This window comes from Cebus imitator, unplaced genomic scaffold (assembly GCF_001604975.1).
Source record: "Cebus imitator isolate Cc_AM_T3 unplaced genomic scaffold, Cebus_imitator-1.0 Scaffold203, whole genome shotgun sequence".
Lineage (NCBI taxonomy): Eukaryota > Metazoa > Chordata > Mammalia > Primates > Cebidae > Cebus > Cebus imitator.
Window position 1 is genome coordinate 671,310 of NW_016107518.1, and position 19,110 is coordinate 690,419.

The 19,110-nt window shown below is 56.6% G+C and overlaps 1 protein-coding gene across 8 annotated transcripts; it reads right to left on the minus strand.

The window, feature by feature from the left end:
- Positions 1-1,021: 1,021 nt before the first annotated feature.
- Positions 1,022-17,871, minus strand: LOC108317489 (coiled-coil domain-containing protein 33-like). Of its 8 annotated transcripts, XM_037745529.1 has the most exons (11): positions 17,749-17,836; positions 9,671-10,174; positions 7,108-7,270; positions 6,708-6,796; positions 6,365-6,496; positions 6,181-6,274; positions 4,676-4,842; positions 4,195-4,296; positions 3,574-3,660; positions 2,359-2,472; positions 1,022-1,554 (listed from the first exon to the last, which is right to left on the minus strand). In XM_037745529.1, the coding sequence occupies exons 2-11, from the start codon at positions 9,731-9,733 to the stop codon at positions 1,426-1,428; spliced, it is 1,140 nt and encodes a 379-aa protein (XP_037601457.1). In that variant the 5' UTR covers positions 9,734-10,174; positions 17,749-17,836; the 3' UTR covers positions 1,022-1,425. The 8 variants fall into 8 exon arrangements, with proteins under 8 accessions (XP_037601457.1, XP_017403501.1, XP_017403500.1 ...); XM_017548012.2 differs by lacking the exon at positions 9,671-10,174 and having other exon boundaries at positions 6,365-6,493; positions 17,749-17,871; XM_017548011.2 differs by lacking the exon at positions 9,671-10,174 and having other exon boundaries at positions 17,749-17,871.
- Between the last annotated feature and the right edge of the window lie 1,239 nt (positions 17,872-19,110).

Here is a 19,110-nt window from a genome sequence, read left to right on the forward strand (position 1 = left end):
GAGAACTGGGGAGTTCTGTGGAGAGAACAGAGTGGCCCCAAGAGGCGTGGCCTAGTCCTGCCTTTCTAGGTGGACCTGCCCCGCAGGGGTAAGGCTGGCACAGGGCTCTGGTTGGGTGAATCCTGGGTGGGAGTTCCCTGTGGGGCATGAGGACTTCCTGCCAAGGCCCAGCCAGAGTCCTGGGCATGGCTAAGGCCGAGACCTGTGGGTGAGAACCCCTGCTACTGAAGGGCTGGTGTGAGGTCACTGACCGGGGACAAGAGGCCAGCCTGCTTCCTCTACCCCTCCGGGGCCTCCTCTGGACTTGCTCCAGGCCTCATCTTCTTGCTCTGGGGGCTTGTACCCCTTGTCCAAGGGCAGGAGGTAGGAAGGCTACTCTGCAGCAGAGCCGTTGATTGTTATTTGAACTGAATGACACTGGTCTGGATTTCCACCCCTTCATCACTCGGGGTCTCACAGCTTCTGACCTGACTCCTCTAAGCCCTCAGATATCCAGGTCCAAGTCCCACAGGCAGGTGGGGGAGCTTGTCCAGCTGAGGCCAGTGGTCCAGCTGGTCTGGCCTCTCCTGCCGGGAGCTGCAGGATCTGGGTCCACCCTTGGAGCCCTTCTGCTTTCCCCACCACGCAATCCTCTTCCCTGTTGTCTTTCTCTGTCCTTCCTGTGCCCCTTTTCTTCTACAGTTCTGAGTCAGCTTTGACTCAGAAATGTTACAGCCAAAGAGGTCAAGCTCTGCCTGGAACAGATGGGGAAACTGAAGCCCAGAGAGGCTGCTTGGGTTCCTTGAGGTCACACAGTATGCTTGCTCCCAGAACCCAGGCCTCCTAATTCCCAGTGGGTACCTCCTTCCCCTGGCCCCATCTGCTCTCCTGCCCTCGCTACATTGGGACACATCATTGCCAGCTCAGCCTAGTGGCTTAATGGGGTATTTCACAATGATATGTAACTGCCACAGGAAGGCTTCAAGTCCTCAAGTCTTTCCCTTTCCAAGAGACAGACAAACCAAGCTTGAAAGAAGGAATGTCAGACATGATAGATGTTTTGGAGCAGATGAAAAAGACAAGCCTCCCTCATATCTTCCAACAGAGCTGGTCTCTGGTGGCCTTGCTTCTTCTGGGGGTCTGGAAGACGCCTGTCTCCCTGGCCCTGCTTTGGAAGGCCTCTTCTTTCCACCCTCCTGGGTCCACTGTGGCCTTTGGCTTTCCAAAGATGCTGGCTCCAGGGGCAGGCAGGAGGCTGTAAGGTTGCAGCCGAAGGCCCAGGCCCAGGCCCAGAGTGGGGGTCTAGAGGCAGGAAGCAGGGCGCCCAGGCTGCCCTGCTCCAGGAAAGACACAAATGCTCACAGAGCTACAGCGTTTAATCAAGTCATTTTTAGGGGGCGGGGATGAGACTCCCTAGCACACAGCGAAGGAGGGCTGCTCCGGGGCTCAGGTCTGCTGAGAGTTAGTGGTCTCCTCCTGGGGGGTCGACTGCCTGTTGAGCTTATTGTCAGAGCTGGGCAGCAGGGGCTCCAGCTTTGAGGGCTGCTTGAGGTCCTTGGAGTGGGTGGGGGCATTCTGTGGTGTGCAAAGTAGGCTGCATGAGTACCCCCCGTTCCCAGCGGGTGACCTGCTCAAGGGCATATTGCCTGACAAACCAGGCCTCAGATCCAGAGCCCACTGGGTCATGCCTGCAAAGTTTTCTAAACCCATTTCGCCATATTGACACCTACTTTCTCCAGCAGTCCCCAGCGCTCGGGTGAGTGTGTAAAGGTAGCCTTTGCTCCTTGCCTATTTCCTCATCCTTTCCAGGCCTTTCCCTGAGCTCTGGCCATGGGCAAAGCACAGCTGGCTCAAGAGCAGAAGTCAGGGTCTTTGCTTTGTGGGGCTGGGCAGCCCCGGGGTTGAACTTGAGGGGCCGTTGTGAGCAGGCCTGTTTGTTCTTGGGAAGTCGGCAAAGTGGAGCCTACATCGTGGCCACCTAACAAGGGTGTGCTAATTTCTGAGGCTCTGTGGAGTCAGGGAGGTAGGGCCGCAAGCTGCCCTGCCCATGCGTGCAGCCAGTTCTAAAGCACACTCAGAGCCAGGGCATCCCAGAAATGCCCGTGTGGCCCCTCATCCACCGTCATCTCCTTGAGTTTTGAGATGACGAAGGGGAAGGGGTGGTCTTGGCAGGGGTTTTCTGTTCTACTCAGACAGTGGGGGACTTGAGACCAAGCCTTCGGTTGGAAACAGAGCGGGAATAGGAGCCTAGGACTTCTGACTCCCAACCCCGGATTTGGCCCCACAGTGGTTTTCTCAGGGCCCAGTGACTTTGGAGGTGGGGTGGCTGCCTGCTCCACCACCTGAACCCCCAGGAGCCTCTCCAGGGGGGTCACTCACAGGCTGTCCTATGATGATGGAGTTCGAGGGATGCCTGAAACCATTTTCTTGTTCCTGCAGCCGTGTGGCTAGATCCTGCTTCTCTCGTCCCCAGCGTCGAGCTGAGTCCTCTAACTGCAGGCATAGAGAGGAATAATTGGAGGATCATGGGCAGCAGGGCTAATCCCTGATGGCCAGGACAACCAGGGCCTGAGCCTGCTGTCCAGGCAGAACCCAAAGCTCTGGGTCATGTGGGCTTGACACCTTTCCAAGAGACCTCGGGGTGGCAGGGGTGAGGGTGAGGGGGCCAGATAGTCAGGCAGCCTGACCAAGACACAGATGGACATTTCAACAACGTACTGAGCCTTGATCCTGAGTCCACACTGATCCCTGATTCTGGTCATAGACAGCCTGACCCTGGTCACACACTGAGCCCTGATCCTGGTCACACACTGAGCCCTGACCCTGGTCACACACTAACCCTGACCCTGGTCACACACTGAGCCCTGACCCTGGATACACACTGAACTCTGACCCTGGTCACACACTGAACCCTGACCCTGGTCACACACTGAACCCTGACCCTGGACACACACTGAACCCTGACCCTGGTCACACACTGAACCCTGACCCTGGACACACACTGATCCCTGACTCCGATCACACACTAACCCTGACCCTGGACACACACTAACCCTGTCCCTGATCACACACTGAACCCTGACCTTCATCACACGCTAACCCTGACCCTGGTCACACACTGGGTCCTGACCCTGGACACACACTAACCCTGACCCTGGTCACACACTCAGCCCTGACCCTGGACACACACTGAGCCCTGACCCTGGTCACACACTAAGCCCTGACCCTGGTCACACACTAAGCCCTGACCCTGGACACATACTGAGCACTGATCCTGGTCACACACTGAGCCCTGACCCTGGTCACACACTAACCCTGACCTTGGTCACACACTAAGCCCTGACCCTGGACACACACTGAGCACTGATCCTGGTCAAACACTGAGCCCTGACCCTGGACACAGACTGAACCCTCCCTGACTCTGGTCACACACTGAACCCTGACCCTGTTGCACATTGAGCCCTGACCCTGGTCACACACTAAGCCTTGATCCTGGTCATAGACTGAGCCTAGACCCTGCTCACATACTGAGCCCTGGTCACAGGCTGTGTGGTGAGCCTGATCCAGCCTCATCAACCCCTGCATCTCACCCACCTGGCTTTCGAGGGACAGGATCCGGCTCTGAGCTCGTTCTAGCTTGGCCAGGAGGTTAAACTTGTCTGAAGTATCAGAGAGGAGATCCTGTGGGCAAAGCAGAAACTCAAGTTTGGCCCTAGCTGAGGGCTGTGGCTGGTGTGAGGTCAGGAAACTGTAAAGTATTGGGGCAGAAACCAGTCAGTTCTGAGTTCAGACTGAGCTCCCGAGGCAGAGCCTCAGACCTGGGCCGAACCGTCTTCTGGAAGTTCAGAGCAGGGTCTGGCATGTGCTTTTTTCGTGGCTGTTTCCTGCACAGATTTTGGGAATGTGAAGTTTTGACACAACAATGTTTTAATGTAAAATGCATTTGGGAGCCTCTGGGTGAGGTGAAGAAGCTGTGAAGCAGCTGACCTCATCCCTCACACTTTACCTGGATGTCCATATGGCAGGTGGGCTTTCAAACAGAACTTACCTCCAGCGAGTCCTGGGATGGAGAGAAAATCCTCCTGTGTCCCCACCCTGCTCAATCTTCTGTGATTCCAAATGTTCTGCCTTTGGGTTTATGTAAAGCAGGGGGCACCTGAGGCAGCCTCAGAGGTGGAGCAGGGCCTGGGCGTTTCTGGGCCCTGGGCCACCCACCTGTGCGGGCAGCGTCTGTGTGCACCTGGAGTGGCCTGGGCCATGCATCTCTTGCAGCCTCTCTGCCAAGTCTCCTCCTGCTCCCAACTCCCCGGGGTCCACCTGGGATGGAAAAGGGCTCTCCAAGGCTGCACCAAGACCAGGGAATCTCTGCTCCAGAAGGGAGTTTTGAGAGGCCTGTGTAGGGTCCAGGTGGAGGCCAGCCAGGTGGCAAAGGGGTCAAGGTTCAGGGGCCAAGGGTCAACAACTGGCTTGCTTTATCCTGGGATGCTAGATGAGGGTAAAAGTGAAGAGTTGGGGTACACACATTTCTCAGGAGAAAAAGAGCAAGGCCGGAGAGCTGATTCCAGGAGCCTCCAGGCAGACTGGAGACCCTGGGAGGCCTAGCTCTTGGTCTTGATCTTCAACTTGGGTTGTACTGTGGGTGATCGCTGGGCACCTGGTGACCAGCACTGGCAGGCCCAGGCCAAGGGCTTCTTACCGGCAGGGCCTGCTGCTGCAAAATGATCGGGGCTGGCTGGTGGCGGTTCTTATCCAGCTCCGCCCGCAGCTTCGCATTTTCTGCCAGCAGCGCAGAGTAAAGTTCAAGCGGCAGGTTCTCTGTCGTAGAACCTAGGGGCAGGCCAGAGGCTGAGAGCCCAGGGAAGCCTAGAGATACAGCCACAGATGTTGGGGAGATGGGCTCTCCTGCCTCCCACATCCCTGTGCTGACCTGCCCCAGCATTTTACTTCAATCTGCCACCCCTCCCCTCTGCTCCCAAGCCTTCAATGGCTCCGAACTGCCAGCTGGATCAGGTGCACACAGGCTTTAGACTCTGACCCAACCTTCTTGCTAACTCCTCGTTTGTCTTTGGTGTATTTCAGCCCCTCACTTCTCTCTCTTCCTCCCTTCTCTGTTCCTGGCATTCTCCTGACTCCCTGGGCCTTTGATCTGGCTGTTTCCCCTCCGTAGGTTGCCTCCTTAGTTTCATCCAGACTCCTGGATGACCTCAGGCTTCCTAAAAGGCCAGCCCAACTTTCATTGCTTTCTAAAGGTCCCTAGAAACACCCTCCTGCCCCTGAAACCCTCAGCAGTGAAGGCTAAGCACAGGGCTGGGCACACAGGGGCCCTGGTGAGGTTGTACAGACAGGCTCAGGGAAATCCCTTGCTTTGGGCTGGCCTGATAGGTGTCACCTGGTCCTTTCTGCTCATCAGTGCCTGACTGGCAGCTTTAGGTGGCTTTTGGTTAATATCAATGGAGAAGAAAACCCCCAAATCATTTATTTATTTATTTATTTTGAGACAGAGTCTCCCTCTGTTACGCAGGCTGGAGTGCAGTGGTGCAATCTTGGCTCACTGCAAACTCTGCCTCCCAGGCTCAAGCGATTCTCATGCCTCAGCCTCTCAAGTAGCTGAGACTACAGGCACATACCACGCCCAGCTAATTTTTGCAATTTTAGTAGAGATGGGGATTCACCATGTTGGTCAAGCTGGTCTTGAACTCCTGACCTCAAGTGATCCGCCCACCTTGGCCTCCCAAAATGCTGGGATTATAGGCATGAACCACCATGCCTGGCCCTCCCTGCTTGTTTGCTTTGCAGAGGCAGAATCTTTGGAGATATGGGGAGATGAAATAATTCGACAGATTCTGGGGTTAGGAGCTGGGAAGTGTTGCCCCAAACGGCCCTTCTGGGGAAGCCCCTCTCTGCTGTTCTAGTCTGCAGGGCCCTCCTCTGGAGGTCCAGCCGCCTTCTAGCCTGGCTCACACTGTATCCCACCTGTGTTCTGAGGGGCTTCTAGGGAAGGAGGGAGCTCAGGGGATCTCTGGATGAGGCTCCTGAAAGAGGAGGGGAGCAGTACAATCCTGGGTCTCCCAGGCCCGCAGATGTAACTGAGTACAGGGGCCCTCTTTGCAGGTTCCCCTGAAGCTGAGAGGCTCCAGGAAAGCAAAGCCTCCAGGGTTGGGGCGAAGCCGGGGAGCTGATCACATCAGGGTGTGGACCCACCTGTGCTGGGCTTTCCTGGCTGCCTGTTTAGAGGTGGGGGCTTGCTCCTGTCCCGCAGCCTGTCTTCCAGCACCTGCTCCATCTTCTCGATCACCTGGAGGGCAGAGCAGAGGCTGGGCTGGACCCGGGGCTCCCTACCCTGCCGACATCGGTGGGCCTCCGGGACAGCCCCTCTGGCACCTGCCTTCTCCTGGTGCCACACGGTCTCCTCCAGCGCCTTCATCTTCTGCACCTTGCCCTGGTACTGCTTCAGCAGTGCAGCCTGTGGCTGCTGAGCCTGATATAGGAGGAGCAGCTCCTTCTCTTGATCATTCTTCTGTGAGACGGGGGAGGGGGGAACGGGAGAGAATGGGTGCCTGGGAGCCCACCTTGGCCCCTCTGCTAAGTCCTCCACCGGGCTGGCCCCCCTCTCTTCTATGCCTCCATTCCCTCTGTGCCTGTTCTCCCTTCTCCTCCCCGACTCTTCTCATCCTGATGCCCCCCACCATAGCTCCCTCCCCTCTGCCCCCCCACAAGCCCCGGCTCACTCGAATCAGCTCATTCTGCAAATGCTGCACCCTGTCCCTCAGTTTCTTCATATCCAGCTCACTCAGCAGCAGTTTCTGCTTCACGGACACTGTCGGGTGAGGAGGTGAGCCAGCTCAGGGAGGAAGCAGCCTCTCCCAGCTCAAATCAGCATGGTCAGTAGCGGGAAGGCACATAGTCCTCGGCCCCAGGGCTCGGGACAGGATTGGATTCTGCGTTTGCCATCGCTGAGAGGACCCAGCTGGGCAGGGGCTGTGTGAGTGTCTGTGAGCGTGGGGCTCCTATTTGCCAGAGTCCAGTAGCATGCGTGTCTGGGAAAAGCTCCCCACCTCCCTGTTGCACCACCGGGAGTCTGCGCCCAGGCAGATGCCCCAGTGCCCGTGGTGGCCTGCACACCCTCACCCGTGTGCCGGGCCTCACTGGCTTTGCCCTGGCCGTCTTCCTCCTGCTGGGCCAGGTGGCTCCTCAGTATGCGGTTCTCTCTTTCCAGGATGCTGGCCTGTCTCCGCAGCGACAGGATGTCCTCTGCCATCCTCTGCATGGCCTGCCGGTAGTAGTTCATATCCTGTGGATCCCAGAGCCCAGAGCTGAGCCCACTGCCCCATAGCAACCCTGGTCCCACATCCACACCCACACTTGAAAGTCAGCAGGTCTCCACCAAGGCCAGTGAACAGCAGGAGCCCCACGCCATGGCCCTAAGTCTTAGCAGCTCCCTGGAGGGGTGGTTATGACTTGATCCTCACCCATCCTGGCCATGTGAGGGCAGCCACACTAATGTTCTCTCCAGGGGGGGCCACATCAAGTCCTGTGATACCAACACAGGGAGAAACCCCAGGTGTGGACACACGGGAGGAGGCCTATGGGCAATGGAGACTTGAGAAGATCCAGGGCCAGGTTTGCCGGGTCCGGCTCAATCATAGACGTTTCTTCACCTTTTCCCTCCCCCTCCCCACCTTCCTATTTATTTATTTATTTTTTGAGACTCTTGCTCTGTCACCCAGGCTGGAGTGCAGTGGCACGATCTTGGCTCACTGCAACCTCTGTCCCCTGTTTAAGTAATTCTCCCGCCTCAGCCTCCTGAGTAGCTGGGATTACAGGCACTTGCCATCACACCCAGCTAATTTTTTGTATTTTTAGTGGAGACAGGTTGGCCAGGCTGGTCTCGAACTCCTGGCCTCGTGATCCACCCTCCTCGGCCTCCCAAAGTGCTGGGATTACAAGCGTGAGCCACCATGCCCGGCCCTCCATCCCCACTCTTCTAATGCCTCTCATTCCTCACTTCACTGAGAAGCCAGGGAAGAACCTCTCAGAAATCCCACTGATGCCACTTGGAAGGTGACTGGGCACCAGCTCCCCAACCAGCCCAGGAGTCAGAAGACGACCCAAGTTCGCCCCAGGAGACCCAGGCTAGAACTCAGGGTGGAGGCTGGGATCCAGCTCCAGGATGTGGGGTGTCAGGTGGGGACGGGGAGACTGGAGTCAGCTGTGAGGTCAGGAACAGCAGCAGTCCTGAGGTCTGACGCTGACTGAGCGTTTGCTGCGTTCCAGGCTTTCTTTTAAGCGTTTTACGCGCCCTCCCTCAGTCAGTCCTCTTATCAGCCCTGCGAGGATAGGTACTATTATCCCCGTTCTACCAATGCGGAAACCAAGGCCCAGAGAGGCCTTGAGCCACTTGCTCGGTTACGAAACTGAGGAGTGATAGACCAGGGTGTGAAATCCAGGCCTGCAGGGACTCGAGTCTGTGTTCTGAAGGGCCCTACCATCCTGCCATGAGACCTCCAGACATGGACGCTTCACAATATGCTGAGAAGTGATCAAAGCAGGCTACAAACAGGAATTATCAGTACAATCCCCAAATGAGAGAAAAATTCATGCCTACCCATGTATAAATATATAGGAAAATTAATAGGCTATATTTATATGCATTTGTTTGATAATCAGAAATTTCCTACTGTTATTTATAAAAAGTTTTGTAAAGGGAGTTTCTTTCTTTTTTCTTTCTTTTTTTTTTTTTTTTTTGAGACAGAGTCTTGCTCTGTCACCCAGGCTGGAGTGTAGCTGTGTGATCTCGGCTCACTGCAGCCTTCGCCACCCAAGTTCAAGCAATTCTCTGCCTCAGCCTCCTGAGTAGCTGGGATTGCAGGCACCTGACATCATGCCCGGCTAATTTTTGTATTTTTAGTAGAGACGGGGTTTCACCATGTTGGCTAGGCTGGTCTTGAACTCCTGGCCTCAGGTGATCTGCCCGCCTCGGCCCCCCAAAGTGCTGGGATTACAGGCATGAGCCACTGCGCCCAGCCAAAGGCAGTTTTCTTTAAATCTGAACCATAGAAAATAGAAAAGGAGGTCCCAAATGTGAAGTCAGAAGGGTCTGGATGGAGGAGCAGCAGGCCGGAGCTGGGATGGGGGAGGAAATGGGCATGGGGAAGTGAGTTTGCTGAGGAGTTTGCTAAGCCCTGGTGGCTTGTGGACTTCCCAAAGCTGTGGGAGGCTGTGTACAAACGGGTGGGTGCTCACGTCTCCAGGAAGCAGAGCTCTGCCTCCAGCTCCCACGTGGGCCTCATGCTGACTGCGGAGACCGCCCACCTTCTCCGCCACTGCCTCCCACCTGCTACATGGCAGGCCGTGGTTTCTAGAGCAGGGGCTCCCCCGGCAGCAGGGGCCCACCAGACACCACTTGTCACCTGCCCCTGTCCAGCCTCCTGGCTGGGCTCCCTCTAATTGCACCAGTGCCAGGTCCCTCTCCCCAGCACCTGCCCCTGTCGAATCCCAGGTCTTGGCTCCTCCAGATCTGCCCATCTGGTGTCCTCAGACAGCATTGTTAACAGAGAGACTCTGTCTAGAGACCACACACACACACACACACACACACACACACACACACACAGAGCTTTGCAGTCAGCCCCAGATCAGCAGGCCAGCTTGGCCACTCACATGCAGTGTGAGCTCAGCTAGGCCCCTTCACCTTTCTGAGCCTGAGTCCTCGTACAGAGATGCCTGGCTTTGCTGTGAGGCTGAGTTGGTGCATGAAGCCCCAGCCCAGGCAGATATAATTTGGAGGATGCTGTTCTCCTCCACACCTGTTTCTATTCTAATCACTGCTTTAATCAACAGGTCAGACCCCTTCCTCTTCCTCCTTGCTGCCCTGTGAGCTCCCAGGCGCCTCCTTTGCTGTGCTCTAAATCTTCAATTTATGGCAGCCTGTGACTGAGGGGGAACCGACCGGAGAAAGCACATGATATTTTGGCAAAGGAAATTTGGCCCCTTCTTTCTTTGCCCAGCCTGGTTCAAGCTCTTAATATGCCTGCCCTGGACAATTACAGCAGCATCCAAAAGGGTTTTCTTGGGTTCCAGGGTTATCTCCTACAGAAACACGCACACACACATCCAGGAAAACAGGGGCAGGGATACCCGCTTCAGCACAGCTTGTGGTCTTCTACAAGGGCGTGCTCAGTCTCTGGGCCACAGGCTGTGGTCACAAAGGATGACCTAGATTTAATTGTACTGACACACAGAGATGGTCGTGCTCTATTGTGAAAGGAACGTGCACGTGGCAGATGAATATGATCCTGTCTGTAACTGGGCTGTGTGCGTGCTCATGGAGGGAGTCCTGGGGGAAGGGGCTGCCAGCTCCTCAGCCCACCCCATGGGTCTGATCACCCCCTCTTCTCATTCAGAGGGTCATCTTTCTAAGACCTTCCTGTTCTCCAACTCAGCTGTTTTGAGGCATGAGCAGAGCTCTGTTATTTTTTCTGTTTTGTGACGGAGTCTCACTCCGTCACCCAGGCTGGAGTGCAGTGGTGTGATCTCGGCTTACTGCAACCTCTGCCTTCCTGGTTCAAGCCATTCTCTGGCCTCAGCCTCCCAAGTAGCTGGGACTACAGATGTGCACCACAGTGCCCAGCTAATTTTTGTATTTTTAGTAGTGATGGGTTTTCACCATGTTGGTCAGGCTGGTTTTGAACTCCTGACCTCAGGTGATCTGCCCGCCTCAGCCTCCTGAAGTGCTGGGATTATAGGCATGATCCACCGCTCCTGGCCCAGAGCTCTGTTATTAACAACCTGCCTTGACTGACAAAGAAAGCTGGGACCCAGAGTGAGGAAGGAGGTGGAGGGAGAGCATAGCTTTGTCCCTGCCTCCGCCCGATGGTCCCTGTTGGACTCCACTCCTCGGACGCTAGTCCTATAGGCCTCCACAGGTGCCTATCCCCCTCCTCCATCCAGCCTAGCTGCTCTGAGAGTGAGGACTCCCCCAGGGCATGAAGAGGGGTCCAGGCCCTGGCTTACCGATCAGTCTCTGTCCTCTCCCAGTGCTCTACATCTGTGGGAACCTGAAGGACATGCATTCCCTCCTCGGCTTCCCCCACCCACACAGCAGCAACCTTGGGCAGCTCAGCTGGGCTGGGAGGTTACTGCCTGAAGATGGGCAGCCCTGACCCTCCCCACAGCCTGCAGCTGAGCCTCCCCAGCCCCCAGGGCCATGCTCGGCATCACAGCCGAGCCTTGAGAACACAAAGGACACCATGGCCCAGATTCCTGTTGCAGTCTTGCGGCCTCCCCTCCTCCAATGCCTTCCCTCCAGCCCCTCCCCACTTGCCAGTGTGCTGGGGGAGGGGCAGGCACCAGCCGCTTCCCTGTCTTGTCTCTGAGCTGAGCCTCCTCTAGAAGGGCCGACTCCAAAGCCATTGCGCCTGACCCTAGTGCCCACTGCGTTCTCCTTACCCACTGACACCGCCCTTTCCCCAGCCGAGACCCAGCTCTCAGAGCCTGCCCAGGTGGGAAATGCGAGGTGGCCCTGGGTCTGAATTGCCTAAGCTGGAGGGGGCTTGTGGCAAGACCCCTCTTGCTGCTCAAGATGGAGGGGGAAATGAATGGAGGCCCAGAGCAGGGACCCAGGTGAGACCCAACGGGACCCTTGCTGGACGCGGACCAAGGAGGACTCAGCGTGGCAGAATGAAGTGAGCAAGGAAGAGGAGGAGGGTCGGGGATGAGGAGGGTAGCCTGCGGTCTTCGGGAAGAGGGGCATGCCTGCAGTGGGGAGGAAGAGAAGGTGGGGGAGGACTGGGAGGAGGAATGGGAGGAGCCTGGGACCTTTTGGTGGAGGTGCATTCCTGGAGTGGGAAGGAGGAATGAGGGGGGAGGGGGAGGCGGGGGGGAAGGAGAGGAGGAGAAGAGGAGCCTGGGGTCTTTGGGTAGAGGCGGTGCAGGTCTGGAGTGGGAAGGAGGGGGAGCTGGGAGTGGGGAGGATGGTGTTAGGGGTCAGGTACCTGTAGGGCCTCAGGTGAGGTGGCCAGCAGTAGCTGATGGTGATCCAGCCTGCAGTGAACCCTGGCGGGAGACAGTGGGTGGCCGGACAGGCCTGGTTCCACTGGAGCCTTGGGAAGGGAGCAGATTTTCAGAGTCTGGGCAGTGTGAGTGAGGAGGGGCTTCAAGGACAAGGGGCGGTAGGAGATGGGCTCTCCAGACTAGGGCAATTGCCAGAGAGGTAGGAGGAACGGCGGTGAGAGCAGGCTGGCAAGGCCAAGGCTGCAGAGGGCTTCAAAAGAGGGGCGACCACCTTTCGCCTGAGACTTGTGGCTTGGGTGATACAGGGGAACCTGCTGCTAGCGATGGTCTGAATGGGACACAAAGCAAAAACTCACCTTCATGTAAACATTAAAGAGCTGGCAGGCGAGTGAAGAATTATGGGGCAGAGATAGGGGCAGGTGGAAACCCATACAGCTGGGTACTTCAGAGCAATGAGAAGAAACCATGATGGGGCGAGCCTCACATACCTCAAGGTGAGCAGAAGAACCACGTGCAAAGCAATGCATGTGTCGTGGTGCCCTCTCCATGAAGGTAAAAATAGAAAAATCAGGCCACAGTGATTCCAGAGGCATGCGCAGGTAGCGACAGTATAAAGAAGCGAAGCAGGCCAGACGCAGTGTCTCACACCTTTAATCCTAGCACTTTGGGAGGCCAGGGTGGGCAGCTCACTTGAGGTCGGAAGTTTGAGACCAGCCTGGCCAACGTGGTGAAACCCTGTTTCTACACAAAACCCCCAAAATTAGCCAGGTGTGGTGGCGTGTGCCTGTAACCCCAGCTACTTGGGAGGCTGAGGCCTGAGAATCACTTGAACCTGGGAGTCAGAGGTTGCAGTGAGCAGAGATCATGCCACTGAATTCCAGTTTGGGCAACAGAGTGAGACGTTGTCTCAAAAGAAATAGATGCATAAATGAAAATAAAGAAGCAAAGCGAGGACAGAAAGCTGGCAGAGTGATCACATTCGGGAGTGGAGGGATGTGGCTGGGAGGGGCATGGGGGCGTGAGGAAACTGATGATACTGACGATACTGTTTCCTATCCTGGGGGGTGGTTTCATGGACATTTGCTATATAACAATTTATAACAATGATATTCTATATGTTCAATGCAATTTTTCACATGGATTACATTTCACAGTTTAAAAGATATTTGGAAAAAGGAGAGAAGGTTCAACAGCTTCCAGATCTACAGAGGGAGCCTCTAGGTGTGGCCTAGAGGAGGTGACCTTGGTCAGTGCTTTGAACGCTGGGTGCTGTGGAGGCCTGAGGGGACAGTGAGGTTGAGAAGGGTCAAAGGTACCTCGGAACACAGAATCAAGGGGAGGCACGGGTGGAGAGAGAGGATTTCCTGGAGAATTCGAAGGTAAGAGGGAGGGGTGCATAGGGGAGGCCTGGGCTGGAGCAGGGGTAGGAGTGGGGAGGGGCTTCACTCTCCCAGGGAAGGAGGCCTGAGACAGGTTGCTGGGTCTGAGGCAGTGTGGGTGGCAGTCTGACTAGTGTTGGAGTGGGTGCAGAAGATGGGTCTGCTGGACCAGGCACACACCCTCTCCTTTGTCCCCTTCCCTGTGCAGCCACCCAATCTCAGGGTTCCCTGGACCCCCAGGTTCCATCTCTGGCAGGCCCAGGCCACCTGCACGTGCTTTGCCTTTGCAGCCGGCAGAGGGCAGCAGCCTCCCAGAGACGCGCAGCTTCAACCGGTGGTGGGATGAGGCCAGCCTGAGCGCCGGAGACTCAGGTCGTGGGGAAGGTATGCTCGTGGCTGTCTCGCTCCCCAGTTCCAGGAGCACATGCTCTTCCTCCGGGCGGTCCGGCCAGCCTTCCAAGACCTCTAGCCCTGGAATCCCCATCTCAGAAGTTCTGATATTGGGGCCAGAGAGGTGCAGGGATTTGCCCGAAGGCACTCAGTGAATCTTGAACCTAGGCTGGGGCCTCTGTCCTGGTCCGGCTCCAGTGCTGGGGCTGAGTGGTGGCGACAGGGGCTGGGGACAAGACCCATCTTGCAGTAACCTCCATTCTTCCCTGATAACTGCTAATTTCTTGCTGCTCTGAGGCTGTGAGGAAGCCCAAGCTAAGTGTATAGGAGAGAGGGAGGCCCACCCAGCCCCAGCTGCTCCTGCCCTTGCCCGTAGGTCGTCCGGCTGAGGACTCGGACCTGCTGTGCTGTGGCTGAGTTCCTGACCCACAGAGCTATGAGGTGTGATAATAAAACACTGCGTTTTAAACGACAGCATTTCAGGGTCATTTGCTGTCATGGTAGGTAACTGTAACATCCTCCCTGGCTCCAGACCCCTCCAGTGGCTCCCATTGACCCTCATGATAAATTTCCAGCTTTGAATTTCCATCTCTCCCAGCACAGCTAGACCCCCTTTCAGAATTTAGCCGTGGCCACTCCACCCATGGACCCAGCCTCCTGGGCCCCTTTCTGTCTTCAAAGCCTTCCCTGCCTCTGCCCAGAAGCCGCCCCTGGCCCACAGCAACCTGGCAGCCCCCATCTGCTAAGGGCGACCCACATGCTCCTCCTTCAGCTCCCGAAGACCTTGATGGCAGGGAAGGGCCTTCCTGCCTCCCTGACTTACTTGGGCAAATCCTTTGATGCAGACCCTGCTCCTGACAGATTTGCCATCATTTGCCAGAACAGAACTCCCACAGATCTCCTTGGAATGTCAGAGAGTCCTGTCTTGGCCAATCTAAATTTTCCAATATTTTAAAAGGGAATTAACCACATTTCTTGGCTGAGTGTGGTGGCTCATGCCTGTAATCCCAGCACTTTGGGAGCTAAGTCCAACGGATCACTTGAGGTCAGGAGTTCAAGACCAGCCTGGCTAACATGATAAAATCCTCTGTGTGCTAAAAATACAAAAATTAGGCTGGGCATGATGGCTCACGCCTATAATCCCAGCACTTTGGGAGGCCAAGACAGGCGGATCACCTGAGGTCGGGTGTTCAAGACCAGCCTGGCCAACATGGTGAAACCCTATCTCTACTAAAAATGCAAAAATTAGCGGGGCATGGTGGTGGGTGCCTGTAGTCCCAGCTACTTGGGAGGATGAGGTGGGAGAATCGCTTGAACTAGGGAGGCAGAGGGACAGAGGTTGCAGTGTGCCGAGATTGTGCCACTGCACTCCAGCCTGGGCAACAGAGCAAGACTCTATCTCAAAAATAAATAAATAAATAAATAAAATAAAGGGAAATAACCACATTTCTTTAAAATACAGTGGAAAATTCAACTTGCAAATTGGTGCTGGCCTCCTCCAGTTCCAGAGACCAGGGAGCAAGGGCCCAGTCTCTGTGGGGCTGTCTCAGGGACGAGTCGGGGAGGATGGAGCTTGTGTCTGCAAATCTGCTGAAAGAGACTAGTGTTTTCCCAGGGGTCGGGGCTCACCATGGCTAAGAAGTCCCCTTACTCCGAGAAACACACAGGCCAATGCCACTGGGTCCCTGGCCTCTCAGTTCTTTGCCACTGCTCACCCAGCCAAGCTCCCTTCCCGCCCACTGAGGGACAATAGAACCCATTGGCGGTGAGAAAAGCCTCTTTCTTTCCCTCCATTCACTTTGGAACCTCATCACCACCAGAGGGCAAGCGAGGGAGGACTGAGAGCCTCATTGGCTGGGCGGGGATATCGCGGCGGCCAGGGCATACACAGCACAGCGGGAGAGGCTGAGCTCCCGAGACACAGAGGGTAGGGTTAGGGAGGCGGGGGCAGGGTGGTCTGTGCGATGGGGCATTACCCTGTGGGTGGGAGCCTGGAGGAGGCAGTGGCACTGTGGGTCCCCTTCTTCATCTGCCACCACTCCAGAGTGGCCCCAGCTTCCCAAGCCCCCTTCTGGGCTCTGTTTGGCATATATCTTCCTTCCACCTGCTCCCCAGCAGGGCCTGGCAGCTGCTGTTTGCACCCGTAAGCTCAGCTCTGTTGGGAGTGGGGAGACCCCTGCACTCAGAGAGTTCCCAGTGGGAGGGAGGCCTTGCGTGGGACACGGCTCACACCCTAGGAGTGCAAGTCAAGGCCAGGGATGGAGTTGGGGAGGGGATCCTGCAGGGGAGGGTAGAGCTGGGCCTTTGAGGTGCAGGTGACATTTGACTGGATTGGGTGGGATCTGAGAGGTGGGGACCACTGAGGGAAGGTGTGGAGGCCCATGTGGGCTGGGCTGTTTGGAGGCAGTAAAGTACCCAGGTCTGTCTGGCTAGAGCGCTAGAGCAGGCTCACCTGTTTGCATCAGCCAGGCCCGGGAGCTCTGCTTCTGGACAGAGGGCAGTGGGGAGTCATGGAAGGTTCTAGAACCAGGTCCCTGCTCACCCAGGTCTCTGCTCCTGGTTCCCCTTGAATGTCATCTGGGCCTCCCAACCACAACAAATCTGTGCAAATTGCTGTTTAAAACAGATTCCCTGCTCCATGGAAGCTGCCCTCCCGGGGAGGGGAGCCAGTTGCTTCTTTGTTCAGGCCAAGGTTATGGCAAAGAAACAAAAGGAGTGAATTTTCCCTTTCTTCTGTTCTTTCTTTCACTTCCTGCTGCAGCAGAGACGGTGTGTAGAAAGCTTTTGTGCTTGGGGAAGCTTGGGGAAGCTTGGAGGGGAGGCAGGGCCTCTGTGGGCAACTGACCTCAGCCCCTGTCTAATTGGCCCCTGCAGGAGCCGGGTGCTAATTGGGCTTGGCCGGGACAATGGAGCCCGGCTAGGCTGGAGTGGGGGCGGGGCTTCCTGGAAGATGCTGGCTTCCCCTCCCAGGCTTTCCTGAACCCTGCCAGACCCTCCAGGCTCCATTCTGGGCCCTCCTCCTCCAGGAAGACCCCCAGGCTATCCCAAGACAGGCCATTAATCACTACTCCTTGGGTACTGGGCCAGAGTCCAGCCTCTGCTGGTGCCAGACTGGGGCCAGCCCTTGCTCTCAGCCCAGGGAAGTACAGGGCTGGGCATTCAGGTGGTGGTGAGGGGCAGATCCCAGCCCTGGTCTCACAGGCCCTGCTTACTCTTCCACAAAGAACCCTTCCCCACTGGTCACCTCCTGCCAGAATCCTCCCTGGTTAGAGCTTGGCTGCCTCAGAGTGGGGAGGGGGAAGGGCCCTGGCTGGAACCCAGAACCTTGGGTTCTAATCCAGCCTCTGCCCACAGCTGTTGAATGACCCGAAGTGAGGCCCTTGCCCACTCTGTGCCTGCTCATCTGTACCCTTCGGGGAATGATCCTTGCTGGGGTTGTCCTCTGGGATTCTTGCCATAGGGGAAGAAGAAATGCTTTGGCAACTGGGGCCCAAACCAGAAAGGCTAGCACTCCCCCGGACGGCCCCAGCCCCCTGGCCTGGGCCGCTGCTTCCACTGCATGCCCCATCTGCCACACCCACTCTTCCTCGCAGCTCTGCACCGCACATGCACTACCAGCAAGGCTTCCCAGGCTAGCCCAGGCTCAGCCACTTTCTAGGATCCGAGGCTGGACCTCCAAGATGCCAGAGGTAGGCCCCGGGCTAGCAGGAGACAATGGCCACTTTAAGGGATTTTCCCAAAAGCCCTTCTCTCCTCCCTCTCTGGGTGACTGTGTGGGCTCAGGTGGCCTAGGCTGGAGCTGGGGCCCTGCAAAAGATTCCTGTGACCATGGGCATCTAAGGGCCAATGCCCTGGTCCTCTCCGCCCTGCCTCCCATGTGTAGACGCTCTGGGAACACCTCTACTGGTTGCTGGGCAACACACCCCAACACACCTGCTGCTAGGGAGCCAACCCATCCTCCAGAACCAGGGGTGTGGGGGCGACTTACAGACAGGCTGTCACCGAGGCCTGCGGCAGCCGTGGGGGCTGGAGGGGGTGGGGGCCCTGGCTCCATCATCTTTACCGCTAGCAGTCCTCTTCCCCAGGATGGGTCCCCAGGGACTGTTGCCACAACAAGTGCCTGCCGGTGACGGAGCCCAGCCCTGAGCTGGAAGCAGGCAGGCCCATGGGGCCACTTCCCTTTTGTTCCGGGGAGGAGGGGTGCCTGGTGGGGGCAGCTGAAATCACGTAAGATTCACTCCTTGGCCATAGAACTGCAGGGAGACAGCAGGGCCACGGAGGGCTGTGGGGCCCTTCAGGGCTCCGGCCTTCTGACTCCCCTGGCCCAGACTCAGTACCCCTCCTCCCTCACCTGCCCTTGGCGACACCTTGGTCCCTGCCTCCCCCTTCAGCTCCCCCATCTCTTCTCCACTTTCTCTGCCTCCTGGTTACCCCCATACCCTGTCCCTCCTTTCTCTCCCACTGAGCCCCACCTTCTGTCCCTGAGTCTCCTCCTCCCACTCCTGTTTACTCTCTCTGCTCCCCGATTCCCCCCTGTCCCCTCAGGAGCCCCCCCACACACGGCAGCAGCCCACCTCCCCAAAGCTGCAGTGTGGCTTAGGGCCCCACGCCGGGCCCCTGGGGCCTTCCCCTGTCTGCTTTCCTGATGCTCTGCACACATTCCTTTCTTTTTAGTTCAGCAGAGACATGGGTGGATGTTTTTGAAAGAAACTCACTGGGAAGCAAAGAAAAAACAAACCCAAACAAGCCCGCCCGCCACCTAGAAACGGCCTTGGTCACGATGGCAGAACGTCTGATAGAAATGTCTTCAGCCTGGGTTGTAGAGACACCCTCCTCAGGCATGGAGGGGCCTGCCTGCCTTTCCCCAGCTGAACTGGGTTCAGCCTGTCTGTCCCAGACAAGCTTGGTCCCAAGGACTTTCATGATAGGGCCCTCCATCTGGACCTAGCAAGATGCTGACCAGCACTGGGACTTCATAAATATTTGTTTACTTGTTGAATGGATGAATGAATGAATGAAAGTATTCTTTGGGGCCTCAGTGGTGGCACCATAATAATCTCTGACTAGACAGGCCAAGACAGGCACCTCTACCAGTTTCAAGATCTCCACCCCTACTGCTGGGCACCTAGCTCAGCACTCTGCACGGGGTAGGGGCCTCTGGCCTCTGTCAGTGTTGCAGGCCTCAAGTTTCATTTAATCCGCTTTTTCTGAATGGAGTCTCTTCCTCTGAACAATAGGGACAGGCAGGGGAGTTGTACAAGACAATCCCCATGGTCCCATTAGTTCTTATTTGAGTGGGCCTGGTGAAGTGGAAGGACAGTGGGCTCTGTTACTAAGCAGCTGTGTGACT

Coding starts and splice junctions, on each gene's coding strand:
- LOC108317489 (XM_017548011.2), bottom strand. CDS start 17,817: ATGATGGAGCCAGGGCCCCCACCCCCTCCAGCCCCCACGGCTGCCGCA. Junction 6,797..7,107: donor CAGTGAGGCCCGGCACACGG/GTGAGGGTGTGC, acceptor CTCACCCGACAG/TGTCCGTGAAGCAGAAACTG. Junction 6,497..6,707: donor TGCAGAATGAGCTGATTCGA/GTGAGCCGGGGC, acceptor CCCGTCTCACAG/AAGAATGATCAAGAGAAGGA.